Below are 20,458 nucleotides of genomic sequence, written 5' to 3' on the forward strand. Positions count from 1 at the left end.
CCACCGCTTTGATGGTGGACTATTTTTTTATCTATCCGTTTATGTTATATCCTTTAAAACTACTGAGTGAATAATGGGAAAATGTCATACAGATCTAAATTACTTGATTGATTAATTCATATACAATAACTTCATTAAATAATTTAGCAAAAGACACAAATTAAAAAGACATTTGAAAAATACAATTTATAATGGTTCATAAAAACTATCATCTCTAAAAGCAAGTGTCTGCAGCTCGTGGTCAAGTGGCTAGCATTGCTGCCTCTAGATCGGGTTCGATTCCTGGTCAGGTTGGGGATTTTCTCTGACCGGGGACTGGGTGTTTGTGTTTTCTTCATCATCATTCGTGACAGTGGCTAGACTGGACTGTATAAAAATTGGGAAATTGTACAGGCGCTGATGACAGTGCAGTTGAGTGCTCCACAAACCAATCATCATCATCTAAAAGCAAAAGGCAACTGTTGGAAAATCAGTGTACCACTGACCTCTTTTGTAGCAGTGCTTTGATGACCAGAGACATTACTATTTAAAAAAATAAGGAAATTCTCCAAAATATACAGCTGAAAGTTAAAAGTAATCAAAACACATTTATGTGGCATCTGTAAATTCTAAAATACTAATAATTCTAAACACAACAAGCCAGCAAGCAAATACACTGAAGAGCCAAAGAACCTGGTACACCTGTCTAAAGTTGTGTAGGGCTCCCATGAGCATGCAGTAGTGCCACAACAGGATGTGGTACGACTCGACTAATGTCTGAAGTAGTGCTGAAGGGAATTGACACCATGAATCTTGCAGGGCCATCCATAAATCCGTAAGAGTACGAAGGGGTGGAGATCTCTTCTGAACAGCATGTTGCAAGGCATCCCAGATCTGCTCAATAATGCTCATGTCTGGCAAGTTTGGTGGCCAGAGCCTCCACCAGCTTCAACAGTCCCCTTCTGACATGCAGGGTCCATGGATTCATGATGTTGTCTCCATGCGTGTATATGTCCATCCACTCGATACAATTTGAAACAAGACTCATCCGACCAGGCAACATGTTTCCAGTCATCAGTAGTCCAGTGTCGGCGTTGATGGGCCCAAGAAAGCCATAAAGCTTTGTGTCGTGCAGCTATCCAGGGTACACAAGTGGGCCTTCGGCTCCAAAAGACCATATCAGTGATGGTTCATTGAATGGTTTGCACAATGACACTTGTTGGTGGGCCAGCATTGAAATCTGCAGCAATTTGTGGAGGGATTACACTTCTGTCACACGGAACATTTCTCTGTCACACTGAAAGTTTCTCTTCGGTCATCATTGGTCCCGTTCATCACTCGTGTGACAACTATAACATCACCTTCAAATTTGCTTAAATCTTGATAACCTGCCATTGTAGCAGCAGTAACCAATCTAACAACTGCACTAGACACTTGCCTTATATAGGCATTGCCAACCGCAAGCCTACCTGTTCACGTATCTCTGTATTTGAATATGCATGCCTATACCAGTTTCTTTGGCACTTCAGCGTAATTAAATATCAATACAGTCAAATGGTGGTGTGTTCATTTAAAAATTACTGTATGACTGTTGCTCAGCAACAACTTTAGAGCACAAAACTTTGGAACACGTTGTATAATAAAATCTTAAACAATATTATTATGAGCTTATTTCTCCAAGGATATTACATAAACATGACTGCTGTCACATCTCAGTTGCGGAAAAAGCTGAGTTGTAGTAGGGGCAACAAATGAATCACACATTGGTGAATATCATTCACTAAGCAAGTAACCACCTAGCTCTCAGTAGGTCACCAAAATCACATGTTATTTTGGATTCATATGAACTTACTGAAATTTTAGGTGTTTTGTGCTTTAATTTATGGGGATTGTGTTTGTATATGCTTAATCACTTCACTGCTTCCATATCACCACTAAGTATTTGCTGTACGTTCTAACACTTAGCAGGATTGCTGAGGGGGATCAGGAGGGCACAGTTATTGGTGTAGTGAAGGTCAAACAGGCTGTTGGGGAAGATCCAAATCTTCATCTTGCACATTCTTTGATTAGTGATGCATCAATGGGAATTCTGTCTCCTTCAAGGTTCATGTGCACTTTTGCAGCTGTTTCCAAATGTAAACTCTACCTTACGTATTGTGTATGTCATAGCCATGTAAAAATTTGAAAAGTTGCACAACTGCGACTGTTCTCGGTATACCTGCATCAGTGGAAATGTGCTGATTTAAGAGTTTTATTTGGCTCTTTTCTAGTCACATCGTTCCCAAAAATCTTTTGATGATGTCCTACCCATTTCTTCCATTTCTTTTTTCTGCTTGGCTTACATTCTCCCAAATGTCTCCCACATTTTGACCATTGAGGGGCAGCTTTTTCACCACATAGCTATAATTCATCCTTTGATTCTGGTGAACCTCTGTCGCCTCAAGTTCTCAAACATTTAACATTAGAATGAGAGGCAGGATCTCATCAATTTCTTGTCTAGATAAAACATTGTCATTCGCCAAATAATCATCACAAAAAAATTATGAAATTCAGAAACACATTCAATTTTTCCATCCGATGATGCTGAATGTATTTGAAAAGTGGAAAAGATCTTATCTTTCACAAGTCATTATTATCAAATACAGCCAGAATTTCGGGAGCAGCTGTCTTCTCTAACAGTTTCAACATCAGATTTCATCTCTTCAGATTCATTTGATTCTTCTTCTGTTTTTATATCCTCTTCCCCATCAAAATTCTTTTGCTGTGAGACCTCAATACACGGGCTTTCCACAAACTTATGGTTAGATGCTAGGCCCCACCATGTAGTTCCGTACAGCATCCTACTTCTGTAATACTGTCTACTTCTTTCTCATAACTACAGATTCTGTCATCTACATCTTCTTCCAATGCATCTTCTTTTAAATTCTCACTTTATTGTGCATAAGATGGTTTAGATTCTTCTTTACTTTCCTTTCCTTCTTTACTTTCCTACATTTTTCAAGTTTACACTGCCTAAATGTAATTCCTTGATGTGTAATTCCTTGATCTTCCATTTTATTTCTAACCATGAATCTTCCTTTCTTTTCTCCTTTGCTTCTCTTTCCCTATTCTTTTCCTTCTCCCTCTCTCTTTTCTCTTTCTCTTTTGTTTCCCTCTTTTCTCTCTTTTCCCTATCCTTCCTTCCACTTTCCTCTCTCCACATTTGATGATTTTCCCCCATCATGTGCTCAATTTGGATAAGCACTTCTCGAATACTTGACTGGCTTTCCACGGTCTTCATTATTTCACTCTCCCCAAAAATCACAGAAAAGGAAATGCTTAAATCTCTGACCTACTTATTTGAAAACAACCCTTGCAAACAATAAATCATCTGCACAAAATCCTGCATTCTGTGGGACTTATGAGGAAAACAGTGGAAACAACACAAAACCAATCACTTGCACCCAGATCGTTCAAACTGAATCATGTTAAGGCCACACTCAGCCAACAGTAATGCAATGATCAATGCATCTGGCTGGTGAAGATGTCATGGTCAGTGCTTCCAGTCAGAAAAGATGAAGTTCTGCACAGTGTATCCAATCACAGCAGTGCTGCCAGTTGAAAATGTTCCTTTAGTCCTTGCCCCAGATCTTCCATGGTGTCGTCAAAAACACTCTGAGCCGTGGCCTGAATCTATGTGCTCTTAGCAATGTATGAGACATGAGACCAATAACGTGATGTACTGCTCTGCTGATTTAATCAGAAATGTTTTTAGTAAATCTGGTATAATTGTCTACTGTGCCACACAATCCAGTCACATTAAATAAGATATGGTATGGTGTGAGACACTGTGTTGACAACCAAAAGCTGTATTCAGTTAAGAATGATGTCACAAGATGAAAAATTTGTGACAGCAGTGTGATGAAAAGTGATGGGGCGGCATGAAAACTCCTAAATTAAATTTTTAATCAGCTTCAGGCTTATCGCCTTCACCTTTTTGCAGTTGTTGCTCATTATTGTTTCACCTTTGTATCCATATGTACATACGATGAAGAAATAAAATAAAGGCACAGAAAAATTTTATCTCTTTCAAGTGAAATCTGAAACTTCTGTCAGTTAAAAATGAGTTGTTATGACCATAATAATTCTTTTTTAACTGATGTAATATTCAGGTTTCACTTGTGATAGAAATGATTTTTCTGTAGCCTGGTTTTATTTCCTCATTGTATGTACAGACAGGCGATGACATCAAAAATCATTTGAGCTTAATAATCCTTGTTAACTGCAATTACTGATTTCACTTGTAAGAGAGTTGATTTCTCTATGCCACTGTTTTATTTCTTCACTGTTTGCGCAGTTGAAACAATATAGCATTCAGTTCTTAAAAAAATATATTTTATTTAACATCGATAAAAAGTTGAATGTTTAAGAAGACAACATCATTAGGAACAAGATACATAGAGGTAGCCTACGACACCCATTGTGGCTCATCTGTGACAGGTGGTGGAGTGGCTAGAGCATAGGTCGAGTCGAGGGTGTGTGTTGATGAGTCCACAACAGTGCAGGATGCGCGGAAAGCTGGTTTGAGCCTGTCAAGCAGTGAAGGTGGTTGGCGTTCCCATCACATTGACTACTGATGACAGGATAATGTCCATCATAGGGTGGCTGCAGTGGCTTGCATACTGCACTGTGCTGTATGAAGACATGATGTCACTCCCATACCTCATCAAAAACAAAAGGGCAATGAGTCTGATGACCAACAGCCTATTAAATTAAGTATGAACTCTAAATTGTAAGTTGTTTTTCGGTCTTGGTTCTGAGTTTTGTTTACAGTTTACTGTGGTTTTTGATGTTAATATTGACAGTGAAGTATAAAATGAACACCAGTAATATTAAATGATAGAGAAACTTTCACAGAAATATATTAAGTGATAAATGGCTTCATATGTGTGATCCACTGTAAACAGAACTCCCAAATACTCATATAAATAAAATTCTTGTACATTTTTTTTAATTGAATGGAAACTACCATTATTCCAATGTGCCATCAAAGAAATTGTAAACCCCTTTTGGAGTTAAAATATTGTGAAGATAACAAAGGGAATACTAAAGCTTAATTCAGACAAGTAATTGTGCAGTTGATATTGTAATTGAAACAAAATTGCAGAACATTGAGAATTATTATTCAGCAATGACAAAAAAGCTTGCATGTTATGTATGAGATTTTATCTGTAACAACAGAAGCAAACTATTATATGAGAAGAAGAGGTGTTAAGAAAGAGCATGTTTGAAATCGATGACTAGGTTATTAAATGCTACATCTAAATGTTATAACAGTAAAGTGACAAATATAATGAAGACAACCATTGCCGTCAGTTCAAGGAGAAGTAATACAGCAAAATCAACAAAATAATGATTTCCAATCAAATTATTAATGTAGTAATGTGATTCATATGATGTCAATTGTGCAAACTTACTTACTTTTTTGTCAAAAGACATAATGTATATTGTGCATCTTTCAGTAAAGCAGAAAAACTAAATGAATTTTGTAATTAATATTCTTTTTTTACAGTTTTAGAAAGTAACGTAACCAAATTTAATTGTTCAGATTTTCAAAAAAAAGGTTGCTTAACATACAGCCCATAACAGTCAGGAGTCCCTTAGGATGTTGTGTTAACCATTACTTTAATCTCATTGTAAAATATTTTAATGGAAAAATCACCTACTAGAGCTTTGTCTTTTGTCTACAGCATTTGTGTACATCACTGGTACAGTCAATAATTGGTTTGTCAAATGGATGTAGAGTGAAGCAAAGGTTCACATAATATACAGACTTACTGGTACTCATTTAGTTCTGCATTACCTTCAGTAATTATTAGTGCTCATTTTGTTTATTGACAAAAAAAATACCCTGAAAAAGGAATGGTGAATAATAAACTTTACTTTCCATGTGGCATAAAAGTGAGTCTCGCAGGCTTTTGAAAGGGAAGAGGAAGGGGGGTTCAGCATGCTAAGTATTCCCTTGATTCCTTTGCACAGAAGGGAGCAGGTAAGTGTAGGACACACAGGATCTTTATTAAAGGATTAGATTAGAAAGCCATACAGTGGCTTGGGCCAAGGGAGATATGATAAGCTATGAGGAAAAAATCAGAAGTGAAATGACTACAAAAGATGAGAACTGAAAACCAAGAAACTAGTGTTGGAGATGCCAGTCACAAGAAAGAAATGAGGGAAGGAAAAATACAGGAAAAAAACATAGAACAGTTGGTTAGATATCTAAAAAAGAAAACTTAAGCTACTGGAGGTGAACAACACAAGTCTGTTTCCTACATCTCCTACTTTTGTATGCAATTTGTTGAGTACCCTATATACCTCATTTCACAGATATATCTAAAAACAAAGATGATGTAACTTACCAAACGAAAGCGTTGGTATGTTGATAGAGACAATAATGAACACAAACACACACACACAAAATTCAAGCTTTCGCAACCCATGGTTGCTTCATCAGGAAAGAGGGAAATACGAAAGGATGTGGGTTTTAAGGGAGAGGGTAAGGAGTCATTCCAATCCTGGGAGCGGAAAGACTTATCTTAGGGGGGAAAAGGGACAGGTATACACTCGCACACACACACACACACACACACACACACACACACACACACACACACACATATCCATCTGCACATATACAGACACAAGCAGACATATGTAAAGGCAAAGAGTTTGGGCAGAGATGTCGGTCGAGGCGGAAGTACAGAGGCAAAGATGTTGTTGAATGACAAGTGAGGTATGAGTGGCAGCAACTTGAAATTAGCAGAGGTTGAGGCCTGGTGGGTAACGGGAAGAGAGGATATATTGAAGGGCAAGTTCCCATCTCCGGAGTTCTGATATGCTGGTGTCAGTGGGAAGTATCCAGATAACCCGGACAGTGTAACACTGTGCCAAGATGTGCTGGCCGTGCACCAAGGCATGTTCGGCCACAGGGTGATCCTCATTACCAACAAACACTGTCTGCCTGTGTCCGTTCATGCGAATGGACAGTTTGTTGCTGGTCATTCCCACATAGAAAGCTTCACAGTGTAGGCAGGTCAGTTGGTAAATCACGTGGGTGCTTTCACACGTGGCTCTGCCTTTGATCGTGTACGGCTTCCGGGTTACAGGACTGGAGTAGGTGGTGGTGGGAGGGTGCATGGGACAGGTTTTACACAGGGGGCAGTTACAAGGGTAGGAGCCAGAGGGTAGGGAAGGTGGTTTGGGGATTTCATAGGGATGAGCCAAGAGTTTACGAAGGTTAGGTGGACGACAGGTGCAGTAAATTTTGCCATGTCACTGGAATTTTAAATTGATTACCTATCAATTATTTGACTGTGTAAGGTGTCAGCAACATTCCTACTTGCTGTGGGTCCCTGATTTCTTGGACAGTGAAAGGTAGAGGATATCACAACTATAATAAGAAAGAAATAAGGAGTAACAGAAATACTAATGTATTCTGAAATTAGAATTAAGCAAAACACAATATTTAGATGAGGGCAGATTTCGCTGATGTTACACAATGATAAACAACACAGAGCACATGTATTGAAAGCATAAAAATCACAGAACTACAGTCAGTCTGAACCCAGAGAGCAGATCAAGGTAACAAAGGAGGAGTTTCTGGTGAATCTTACCACATGGGTGACACCACCCTGCTCTGAGTGAACAAAATGGTGTGCATACGATGTTGACATTGCTATAGTCTGTTTAGGGCGATAAACAGGGAAACTGCCACTAACAGTAAAGAGGTAAATGGCTGCAGCAAGAATGTCAATTGCGATGATGAAATTGCAACTGCTGGTCCATATAAAGCTTAAACTGAATGCGCAGGATGTGGTGCCACACTCCTGTAAGCTCTGAATGTCAAAACATTGAGTCATTGCTGATTACATGGAAGGGCAGGGAGCAAAGCCTACTTGCTCAGACATAGGAGCTGACCACGTCATTTTGCTGAAAGAGGTTTCCTATTCTGGCTCAATCCTAACCATCAGAATGCAGTTCTCACTGTATCCCTGTTCTGCCACGAGGCAGAAGAATGACCATTTAAAATTTGAGTAGTTCATAATGTTTGCTGTCATTTTTAAATTCATTTGTGTGTTAGGAATTGTTATCATGAAGTTTCTTATCTCTCAGAAAATTCATGAATGGTTTAAACTATGACTGAATTTTCAAGGAACTCCAAATAAAATTGATAGAGAAATTAAGGGTATATCAGTCGGTTGTTCATCACCAGTGGATCCTGAATCTATCATATGACTGCTTATTAACTTGTACACAACTATCTTTTATTTGTGGCTCTATGTGGTAACCCATTTGTCAACACAGTGATATGGTATAGACATCCTGCATCCTTCTCAAGATTTTTGGGGTTTCAAGATGTCCTTTAACAGCAGGGAAAAAAATGCTTCTTTTGGAGCAAAAAAAAGGTGAAAGTGTTACTATTTAAAAGACTCTGACTAAAAAATAGGGTATCAGTGCCCCATTCTGCCTTCCTCAGCACCATTAAAAAATTTCCCAAAAATTTTGCAATGTGAACATATTCATGCTTTTTTGTGCTGAGAGAGGCAGAGACAGTGGCGGTGGGAAAGAGATGGAAAAGTAATAAATACTAGAAAATAGTAGACAGTGGTTGTGATATAAAAAGAGCATAGAAGACAACAGCAGTGTGGAAGAAAGAGAGGGACACAGCGGCAGTGGAACGCAGTCGACAGTGAGAAAACAGTGCAAGGAAAAAAGTGACAGTGCCAGTGGCAAAGGACTAAGGAGAAGGAGAAAGTGGAAGTGGGTGAGAGCCAGTGATAGAGGCAGAGTCTGCAACAATGACAGCGAGGAAGAGAGAGATAGTGACAGTGAGAAGGGACAGCAGCAGTGGGAAGGTTTGAATGGAGATAGTTGCAGTAAGAGGAAGCATGGGGGAGACAGTGACAGTGAGATCAGACAGTAGCAGTAGGACACAATGAAGGAGACTGGGGCTGGGACAGGGGACAGTGCCAGTTGGCGAGAGACAAAGAGATAATGACATGAGATGGTCTGAATGAGTGAATGAAAATGGACAAGTGGGAATGTATAGGTATAACTATTTAAAGAAATGGACTAGTTGGTTGAGTGAATTACAGTTATGGTAGCTTGTGGGAGTGAGAGGTGAACTGTATGTTAAAAATAGCGTGAATATTTCACATGCCATAATTTTTGGGACAACTTTTAAAGGTGCTGAGGAAGGTAGAATGAGACAGCTGGTGCCACACTTTAAAGTCAGAGCCATTTAAACAGGAGCATAGTTGTCTTTTTTTGTGTTCCCATATGGGCATTTTTCTGTTAGTTCCCTTCTTGTCCCTACTACAGCAGGACGTGTCACACACATGAAAAGAACTTTATGGTCAATAAAGTTTTGATAGTTCACTCATGTGAAATTAAAATAACACAAACTAATTTTACATCTCAGACTGGATTTTGCATGCATAGAAATTTTGCATATGTATCAGTACCACAACATGGGGTTCCCAGAATCCGTCTGAAGAAAACAAAGACACTTTATAGCATATTTCTCCATGCTATGTCACTTTATAAATGAAGTTTTCACCTCACATCAAATTTTACATGCATATTTTACATGTACAAATCGGGTAGATTTGAACCTCTGTTTCTTGGAAACGGATAAAGACATCTGTAAGATTTTCAGGAGTGTTTGAGATAGGGTTCTTAGGAATATGTTGTAAAAATTACAGCTATTTGCTAAGTATAGCTATCTTGGAATATGCAGCTCTGTTTTGCTACCCAAAAACTATGTTCTTGGGATGTTTCTCAATAACAGATAAAGATTTTTGAAAACAGAAATATGGCACTTCTAGATGAATGCCTAGAGAACATACCATTAAAATTTGAGCAATTTACTGCAGTTAGTTATTTAGAAACTCATTGCTGATGGTGAAAAAATGATGAAAAATGCTTCTTTAGGGTTTTCTTAGGAACCACCCATGAACTACATGGTGCCTCCATAAGCTCCTTAAGGTGCACAATAGACCACATCAAATCCAAAGAGAACCAACTGATTTGCAGAATTTGCCTAAGCTGGAGGAAGTGTGTGATGTTCAAACTTTGATGCTGTACTGTAGGATAGTTACAGTAAGACAATCCCTCTGTTAAGTATAAACTTGGTCCCTAGCTTAAGGGCTGTCCAAAACACTTGATCCTACTGTTGTATCACCACTAGAAGCCGAGTTATGAGCCTCAGAAAAATCATGTTTTTAGGCATGGTGTTTTGGAACATATTGGTAGCACATGGTATCACATGTATACAAATTGCCCACATTGTTACTGAAAAGATGTATGTGTCACTGATCTCAAAAACTGGTACCCAGTACAGACTCCTGTACTTAACGATAGTCTAAAAAGTGTGTCCACTGCATTCTAAGATCGATTTTTCACTTTTGACTTATAAATCAGCACCCACTTAATGTTCTGTGTAGAAAAGATGGAAGTAATCACCTTTCATAGACTTTATGATACATAATTTTCATTACACTTTTCATGGTCTCATTTAACTTTAGCTAAAAGATTATTAAATCCAAATGATTTGAAGTGCAGTGTAATGCTGCATGCAAGTGATTACTATTTTTAATGATTATCTTTGGTGCAGTCACTGTTTAAGGTTTTCTCTCTGTTTTATATACATTTTATTCTGTTGTTGATGTGCTATTAAAAGGAGCTGTGTGAGTTACGGTTTAGTTTTTATGTTGCAATAAAGTTAATTCAGCTTCACCTGCAACAGTTGGTGATCCTGACATGATCTCTGATGGTCATTAATGGTTTGTGCCTCATCATGCTAAGTACAATCATCGATGCCAACTGTGCCACACGGCTTTCGTATCCCAGTTCACCATAACTCCATGATGTTGGACCCATCACCAACAGTAGACATGTTTACTGGCACAGAAATTAATTGCATGATGGTAAAACCATCACCATTTTGTCAACAGAATCCCATACTGGGATTTTCACAACTAGAAATGCAGTTTTTGCTAATGCACATAACCACAGACGACATGAGATACAGTTTTGTAGTTGCTGTCCTCAATGAAGATATGGCCACAAAGGTGCAAGACATTCTGGCATTACCACTGAGCACTAATCATTACATAACCATCAAGAAGACCCTGGTTACACAGCTCTTGCAATCTAAGGCAGAGAGATTGGAGAAGTTACTCTGCAATGAAGAGTTTAGTGATTGCTTCCCATCACAGTTTACTACACTGACTGCGTAGTCAGTGAGAACCTTCTGTAGAATATTTGGTTATCACACCTGTCACCCAATGTGCACCAGTGATCTAGATACACTCACACAAACTGTGGATCACACAGTGCAAATATATCTCTCCATGTGCATGGGAACACAGCACAAAGTACAAAGTTACAGTTTTTGGTAGACATGGGTGCCGACATGTAAGTCTATCCATCTGGCCATTGGCTGCATTGCATCTGTAATGACTGCTACCATTTTGCCACCAATGGTTCTACAATCATATGACTGTTTCACATTAGTGTTGAACTTAGGCCCACAAGGCAAATTTGAGTGGCCGTTTGTAATAGTGGACATGATGCACCCCATACTCGGAGCTGACTTTTTATTGTTTGATTGACTCCTGCCTGACCACCATCACTGATACCTTCTTGACAGTAGTACCAACCTAGCAACCAAGGATGAGGGTGTAGTGTCCGTTCATAGAGCGCCTCAGACAGTTATCAGAGATCACATGCCAGACTCCCACACTAGCACCTGTGCAGCACTCAATGGTGCACTATATTTTGATGACACATGGACCACCACTTCATGCTTGACTGCACCGATTGCCATTCCAGAAACTGAAGATAGTTAAGTAGGAATTCTGGTATGTGCTTGCACAAGGATTCTGCCACCCATCGCACAGTAGTGGGCATCTCCACTACACGTGGCCCCAAAGAAGAATAATGGATGGTGTTGATGTAGTGACTAAAGACAGTTCAATGCCAGAGCCATTACAGGTCAATATCCAGTACTAAATATCAAAGATCTTACATTCAGTGTCCCCAGTAAGCACATCTTTTCTATGTTGGACTTAGTTAGAAACCAGATATCTGTGTCATCAGACGACGTTGCTACAACTGCTATCTGCTCACTGTTTCTACTATTCTGAATTTTTCCGAATGCCTTTTGGTCTTTTTAATGTTGCTCAAACATTTTAACAGTTCAGGGATGAAGTCACATGCAGTTTAGGCTTTTGTTATGTGTGTATTGACAATGTCCTGGTCATGTCAAACTCCTGTCACAATTATGACAGAGCTTCACTCATTTACATGCACATGCGCTCTTGAAGTGCTTTTCGGGAGCTCCAGAATACAGTTCCTAGGCTTTACTAACAATTAGCAAGTCACAGCCTATGATAGTTAAAGAACTATAATGATTTCTCAGCATAAACAGTTTTTATTTCAGTTTGTTCACAATCTTGCTGCATAAATTCTTGCATGGTTCCCCAAAGCCGAAGGACAAACTCCTGTGGAATAGTGAGGCCAATTTGGCATTTACCAAGCTGAAGACTGGCGCCACTGCAATTGGTGCTGCACTGCAACAGTAAATACATGAGCACTCGCAGCCCTTAGCCTTTTTCAGTAATAAGTTATTACCATCTCAACAGAATTGGTCCACCTGTGGTCGTGAACTGTATGCTGCCTGTGCTGCTGTTAGTTATGCATTGGAGGGACAGCAGTTCACTCTCATCCCAGATAACAAGCCACTAACATAAGCTTTGTGTCAGGTTCTGAGAAAGCTTCACCATTTGAGCTGCAATATCTTGACTATATCAGATAGTTCACTACAATTATTGTTCATGTTGAAGGAAAACTGAATGAATCAATCACTGATGCAGTTCATTTTTAAGTTCTTGCCACAGTGCAACAATCAGATAGTGAGCTATAAGGTTTGTTGGCATGACCATTAGGCCAACAATTCCATTGTGTTTTGCTGCCATTGTCAACTGTGCTGTTGTGTTGTGGTGTCACTGCAAACAATTTGCGACTGTTTGTGACTACTGACCTTCACCAACAGGCAATTTCCTCTTTACATAACATGTTGCATCCCAGAATATGAACCCTTACCAGTATGGTGAAGCAAGTCTGGCTACAGATGGACAAAGACTGCCAGCAATATGTACGACAATGTATGACCTGTCAATGAAATAAAGTTGGATGGCACATTAGGACACCTCTTGGCACATTTCTTCCTCTGAATCATAGACTTCAACATCTCCATCTAGACCTCATAGGACCTCTCCCACTATCAGAGCGATACATGTACTGCCTTACAGCTATCAACTGTTTCACATGCTCATCCAAAGTGTCCCCAATTTGCTTACCACCAAAACTGTTGCGACTGTGTTCTTCCAGAGATGGATCACCCATTTCAGGATGCCTCTATCAATTACAACAGACCAGGGAAGACAATATGAGTAATATCTGTTAAAAGTACTTGCTGTCCTCCTGGGTATGAAGTGGGTTAGAACTACAGCTTACCACCCAGCAGTGAATGATTTAGGTGAATGCATGTGCCACCAACTAAAAGTGTTGCTTCGATGTCATGACTCACAGTGGTGGACAGAGATGTTACCAGTCATCCTCCTGTGCCTCCGTGCATCACTGAAAGAAGACGTGAAAGCTATGACTATAGAACTTGTTATGGCCAGCCGATATGATTGCGCAGTGAGTTCTTTGCCATTGTGCCAGATGATTGCTTTGCCCCATCTGATTTTGTACAAAAGCTACATACACTAATCCAGCAACTATGCCCTGTTGCTCCAAGAGATCAGCAGACCAGTTGCCCTTTAGTTTTTGATGAGCTACAGAAGTGCCATCATGTCTTCAAACAACATGATGCAGTAGGCAAGCCACTGCAGCCACACTATGATGGACCTTACTGTGTCATCAGTAGGAAGGGCAAGACATTCAAAGTTGACGTGATGAGTACGCCAACCATCATCACTGTCAACAACCTCAAACCAGTTTTCTGCACACCCTACGCTAGTGAAGAATAATCTAGGCACACCACGGACTTGACCAACACCCCAGCCCCTCCACTGCCTGTCACAGATCGGCCACAACAAACATCAGTGGCTACCTTTAATGTACCATCAGCAACCTGTGCACAACCTATTGTTACCTGGTCCAGACAAAACTTTGATTCAACAGAAAATAATGTTAACACTAAGGGGGGAGTGGTTAAGTGCTGTGTTATGTGCACTGTAATGCTATGTGCAAGTGATTACTATTTTTAATGATTATCTTTGGTGCAGTTGCTGACTTACATTTTCTCTTTGTTTTATATATGTTTAATTCTGTTGATGATTGTGCTATTAAATGGAGTCATAGAAGTTATAGTTTAGTTCTTATGTTGCAATAAAGTTAATTCATCTAGCCCCACAACATCCATTCACAGAAGCACTCTGTGCTACTGACTGAAATTCAGGCTTTCTCTCACCAAAACAACACGGCGCAGTAGGCAAGCCACTGCAGCCACCCTATGATGGACCTTGCTGTGTCGTCAGTAAGAAGGGCAAGACATTCAAAGTTGACGTGATGAGTACGCCAACCGTCATCACTGTCAACAACCTCAAACCATATGGCATATTAACAATAAAATCATCTGTACATCTTGTTCTTAATGCTATTATCTTCTTAAACATTCAGCCATTCCTGGAAGCTAAATAAAATGTATCTTTTTTAACAACTCAACAATATATTGTTTCAACTTTGTATTCATATACAAACAGTGAAGAGGTGAAGTGATGGCACAGAGAAATCAATTCTCTAAGATGTGAAATATGAATAATTTGCAGTTAAAAATAATTATGAAGCTCATATGATTTTTGCTGTAATCACTAATTTCTGTGTATACATACAATGAGGAAATTAAAAAAGACTCTATAAGTCAGTTCTATGACAAGCAAAATCTGAGATTACGTTGTTTAAAAAGGTAAATCAGTTAAAAAAGAGAATTAGTATAGTCATAACAGTTCACTTTTAACTGACAGAATTTGCAGATTTCATTTGTAAGAGGTAAGATTTTCTGTGCATTTATTTTATTTCTTCATTGTATTTATGTACGTATACTAAGTGGAAACAACAATAAGTGAAGATAGCAGAAATAACATGTGATGAAGGCAATAAGCCTTGAAGCTGGTTAAAAATACAATTTAGAATTTGTTCAAACTGCCCCATCACTTTTGTCATACTGCGTTCACTAATTTTTCACCCATCTTCAATTCTACAATATCATGTTATTTATCATTCTGGTAACTGTCATACATTTATATAATCTTAGGAGTGTCACCACACATTAAATTACTAAAACCCATTTCTTATTTCTATGTTTCATACATCATTTGACCTGGGATTCAGTTTTGCAAAACTATTTTTAACATGAAGTCTGTAGCAGTGTGTAAAACTAGACAAAAACTAATTAGTATTTTATGGTGATTAAAGACATTGACTATGTTTTCATATCCACAGGAATGTAATAGAGTCATCTGTTGGTATCAGAGTGGTGGAGATTCGTGATGGCTCTGGACAGATTCTTTGTGACTGGCAGTTTCTAGAGGAAAAGAAAATAACTGAATTTTCACTGCCATCTGAAGTATATTCTGAGGCTGGTCAGCTTTTAGTTGCAGAAGATTCTGCAGGAAATATCTTGAAACATCCATTGCCATTTTATGCAGTTTCTGCATCAGTTCCTTAAAAATTAATGTGCTTTTATTTATTTATTTTTAATACTGCCTTTGAATAAATCTCAACTCAAACACCACAGTCTATTTTACTTTTTATGTTTATCAGTGTATGAAACCATTGATAATGTATGGAATAATAACTAAGAAACTGTATAATTATCTTCAGTGGTAGAAGTAACAAAAATGACTCACACAGAAATCATAATATTCACTACAAAAGTTGCATAAGAAACTAAAGGTAGCAATTGAAGGGTTATCATGCTAAAGGGGCTAAGTAAGAAAATTTGCTTTCTTAGTTAATCAGAATAAATTTTATTCAGATAACACGAACGTAAATATGCATGAACTCCGTATTAATACGTCTCATTGACTTTAGGAAAGAAAGCTACCATGTGGCTTGTTCCAAAAACAACAAATAAACACTGAAAAGCTAAATGGGCTAAGTCCATCAAACAAGCGTTGGAACATTTTTACCTCTAGTAATCATTTTATTGTTCAGTCTTTGCACAATTCATTGTACAACTGTTTTTGCACCTCAGATAAGTCTTCCATCATACTTTTAAAGTCTTGTTTCTTCTGTGAATGTAATCCTTCCGCACCAGTGACCTCACTGAATATGATCATTTCAAAACCCACTTCACCACCATTTTTCAATATTCTTATCATTTTCCATCCCTGTGTTTCGCCAGATGAATTTTTATCTGAATTACCACAGATGTGGTGATTTTAGTCCATGAGGCACAGCCTATATTAACCTTGGTTGTGTTGATAATCATGTCAGCTGCTTGCTGAAAGTCCATACAATAACCAATGTCCATCTGAACAACTTTAAATGGTCACTTATTGTGAGCTGCTTTTATCATCTTCATTACATCATTAGGAACAAAATGCTTCCACACCTTTGCTCAGGCTTTCTTTCAGAGTTACCAGTTTCTGTGTTACTTCCCTTTACTGAATTATTTTTTCACAGTCAGTTGTATTGCCAAAGCAGACATGCAAATGACAGGCTACAAATCAGCCAGAGCAAGCAGAAGTCTCTACATCCAGTATCCAGTATAGCCAACTCTTGTAAAACAGTCTGCATGTACCCCATTTTGCTTGAATGAGTCAAAGGAGTTACCTCTCATGCCATCTATTGGCCTTCATTACACTCACATCAGCCATCATTGGAGGTAGCCCCTTCAGTATGTAAATGGCTTGTTCACATACCACCTAATGAAGTAGAAAACACAGATTGCACAAAATTGGTGTTAGGCCCTTTATCATGATAACCCTTTAATTGGGCTCTCAGATATACACAATCAGTTCTATTGGAGAATGAAGTGGGGCACAGAGATGCATCCACATTAGTTCATAGAGTAAGGTGAGAGGCTGACACAATTTAACTTGTCTCACTTGTAGCACAGTTTGGTATACTTAATCTCATTTGCACCATCAAGCATAACAGAGTAAATGACAACATTAATCCATACTTGCATTTTATACGCCAGTAGGGTATGCCCTAAAAGAGAACATTAAAATCAACCAAAATAGTGTTTGTTTATGTATTGATCATCTCATCAATCAGTGCATTTTGTCATATAATTAAAAATGGCACCATCTTTGACTTATGAAATCTGCATATTCTAGGTCTCCTTTCTCGGATTACAAGTTTTGTGTCATGTCTTTCTGATGTCTGTACTAATCATAACGCTGAGAACATTTTGCAGAAATATAGCATATTGTTGAAAGAACACACACAGTTTGGGGCTTTGTGAACATTACATATGTTGATTGATTGTAGATGGCACTATTGAGATTGTGGAACTCCCATATGTGGTTTTAATAGGATGAAATTTTTTTTTTTTTTTTTTTACGATTTTCATACAGGCGTGACTTCATAATAATGCCTCAGTTGTCTATTCAACTTTTGATAATCATTTGCCTTCAAAAAATAGTTCACAATTATATATAAAACATTCTTGGTTTTCTTGCCATGTCAGTTCGGGATAAAATCTCAAGCTTTCGACGATAGCCTCCATTGTCATCATCATCAATGACGATGGAGGCTATCATCGAAAGCTCGAGATTTTATCCTGAACTGATGTGGCAAAAAACCAAGAATGTTTTATATATAAGTGCCATAACGAAAGACTTCATTCTCAGTTCACAATTAGTTTGCTGAGTTTTGTCATGGCCATTCGTAAAGGTTGACTAAAATTGGTTGTTGTTCTAAAAACACATCAATGTTGTGTGCATTGTGATTGGAGCATGTACTTACCATGAGGTAGAAATGCCTTTAGTTGTATCAATGGCCCGCATTACATTCAATTTTACATGTACATTTAGTTGTGAAACAAATCTTTTCTTGACACATTCCCCACAATTTGACCGAAGATCAAAAACAGGCTCATGTCAATTGGAAAAAGGAAGTAGTCAGAAAATTTGACCCAGCAAATGCAAAATCCATATACAAAATTGTTACAGTAGAAATTCGGATATATATGTACAAGCTGGAAACTAAGCTATATCAACTCTTTGATTGTTCCAAGGTAGCTAAAATCAATAACAGTGGTTTGTTCATGAAGCACTTCCAAGAAAAAGACCACTCTTTCCTTATGGTGTGCAACTCTTTTTTTGCCACAGGTCATTGGTGAAATGAGGAAAAGCAACCAAAAATGTTGCTTTATTCTTCATCACAATGATACCAACTATCACAGTGTGTCAAGTAGTTGATTTTTTTTATGGCAGAAAACACTGATTTGATGTCGTTTGGCTCATATTAACCTGATTTATTAACTAATACCTTCCCTTACATCAAAGAAAAAATGCACAGACAGTGATTTTCACCACTCAAGAAGCTGTTGAATCCTTCCAAAACATGTTCTTAAGGTACCTAATTCAGGTTAGAAAAAGTGCTGCAAAAGTTTATTAATACTGGAGGCAAATATTGTGAGAAACAGTAAAACAATTTGTACAAAAAAATGGTTTTCTTTTCTTGTGTTTTTGTAAAATCTGCAACGGTGGTCCTCATACATATTTTGGGTTGTGGGGGCAAAGCTGCGATAAGCGTACCCACTGAATTTCACAGTTCTGTTTTCTTTTTGAATTTATAATGAGCAGCAGCTAATATATAATATTTTGTAAACACACAGAATATATTCATTCTGTGGCACAAGGATTCTGTGCAGCAAAAAAATTTGATCTCAATTAATTAGTATTTAAATATCAAAATATTTCATAAACACTATTCTTATCAACAGAGTGACAAGTCAACAACGTGTCCACCCTTTTTGTCTCATAGCGCCAAAGCCATTGACATGAAATCATTAAACATCTCATTGTCACAAGTTAATTGTTCCCTCTCACCCAGTCAAGAATTATTCCATAGTTTTTTTAACACATCTTTGTGAACTTTTTCGTATATGTTGTGTTTCTCACATGCCTCACCACAGCATTAAGGACAAATATTTGTGTATTGTAAAATCATAACATTTGATTTGGCTTCTGTATCAATACAAGGTTCAAAATTTTACGTTTGTAGAGGATCATAAACTGAGCACTTTGAGATAAGAAACCAATTCTCACAAATTAATATTTAGGTTTTTATTAACGTAAATAAATTACACTTAATAGCAACTTATTAGCAACTGTAGAAAGTGGCGACTACAAGTCTTGCATGCATTATAACATAATCTATTGGCAGAGCTAAACTCTAGATAGAATGTGTGGTGTCGATAGGTCACATCAACCACACAAATTAAAATCTTTGGAATATTAACTGCTCTGATGAGCCACCATGTTTAATTCAGTCTGCCTTTGTACTTCGTGCAGTGTTCATATGTATCAGTCTTTATGGTAAAATATATGTGTATATAGAAAACTTGGGAACTGTTAATTATGTATATTATGATCCGTATCCAAAAATCCCATATTGGTGACACCAGACAAAAAGTTCTAAGTCTTCCATGGTTTCCACGCCGATTGTATAGAATCAACAGGTTTCACATCCGACGCCGTGGCTACATCACCGAACATTCTTTACGAAGATTTGGAGGCCCAGCTCTTACGACCAGGCCAACACAACCCTCCACCGTCGGTTATTTCACAGTTAACGGACAATGATCTATGATCTACGATGAGGATAACCTCTACCTTAGCAACTCCACAATGACCAAGTGTTATGCAGTTACCTCAGACAATGGACTCAGGCTTTGTTTCGCCAGATTACGCACAACAACAAGTGAAAAGTGAAGTGGACAATCTACTAAATAATGTGACGATCGATCACTCGTATAAAGTTCAAAGGGAGCGAAATTCCCACACGTGCTTTGATCCTCTACGCGCCACAACGTTGGTTACAGTAGAGCTGTGTGCAACACCACCATTTGTGCAGAACGAGCACGCTGTCAACTATTACCAAGCTACGCCAGCCTCGCCTTCCTCACAGATCAGTAACAGACATTTTTATGCATCCAGTTCGCCAGAACAAACCACCGGATCGGCAGCCCAGTTTCGCGACATGTGGATACGAGTGCACCCAACATAGTCTCTTCACCCAGGAACATTGTACTATGACAGTGCGACCGCCAACAGGTTTCACCAGTGTTTCATGATCCTCCCACGAAGGGTGCGTGGCCAGTGTGCGCGGAAAACTCTCGTTGTTGCCACCTTAAGCTCCAGGCCAGCCCCCCCCCCCCCCCTTTCACCCATGGGGGGGCCTCGATTCCGACCAT

General features: G+C 38.5%; 1 protein-coding gene across 1 annotated transcript in view; it reads left to right on the top strand.

Annotated features, from left to right (window-relative positions):
* The window catches only part of LOC126251624 (uncharacterized), a 71,241-nt gene extending 55,426 nt beyond the window's left edge, over nt 1-15,815 (top strand). Inside the window, exon 4 of the mRNA XM_049952170.1 lies at nt 15,529-15,815. Within this exon, the coding sequence (XP_049808127.1) occupies nt 15,529-15,754 (226 nt within the window). The 3' untranslated portion in view covers nt 15,755-15,815. The remainder of the gene's footprint in view (nt 1-15,528) is intronic.
* The last annotated feature ends 4,643 nt before the right edge of the window (nt 15,816-20,458 follow it).

Source organism: Schistocerca nitens, chromosome 1, assembly GCF_023898315.1.
Source record: "Schistocerca nitens isolate TAMUIC-IGC-003100 chromosome 1, iqSchNite1.1, whole genome shotgun sequence".
Classification (NCBI taxonomy): domain Eukaryota; kingdom Metazoa; phylum Arthropoda; class Insecta; order Orthoptera; family Acrididae; genus Schistocerca; species Schistocerca nitens.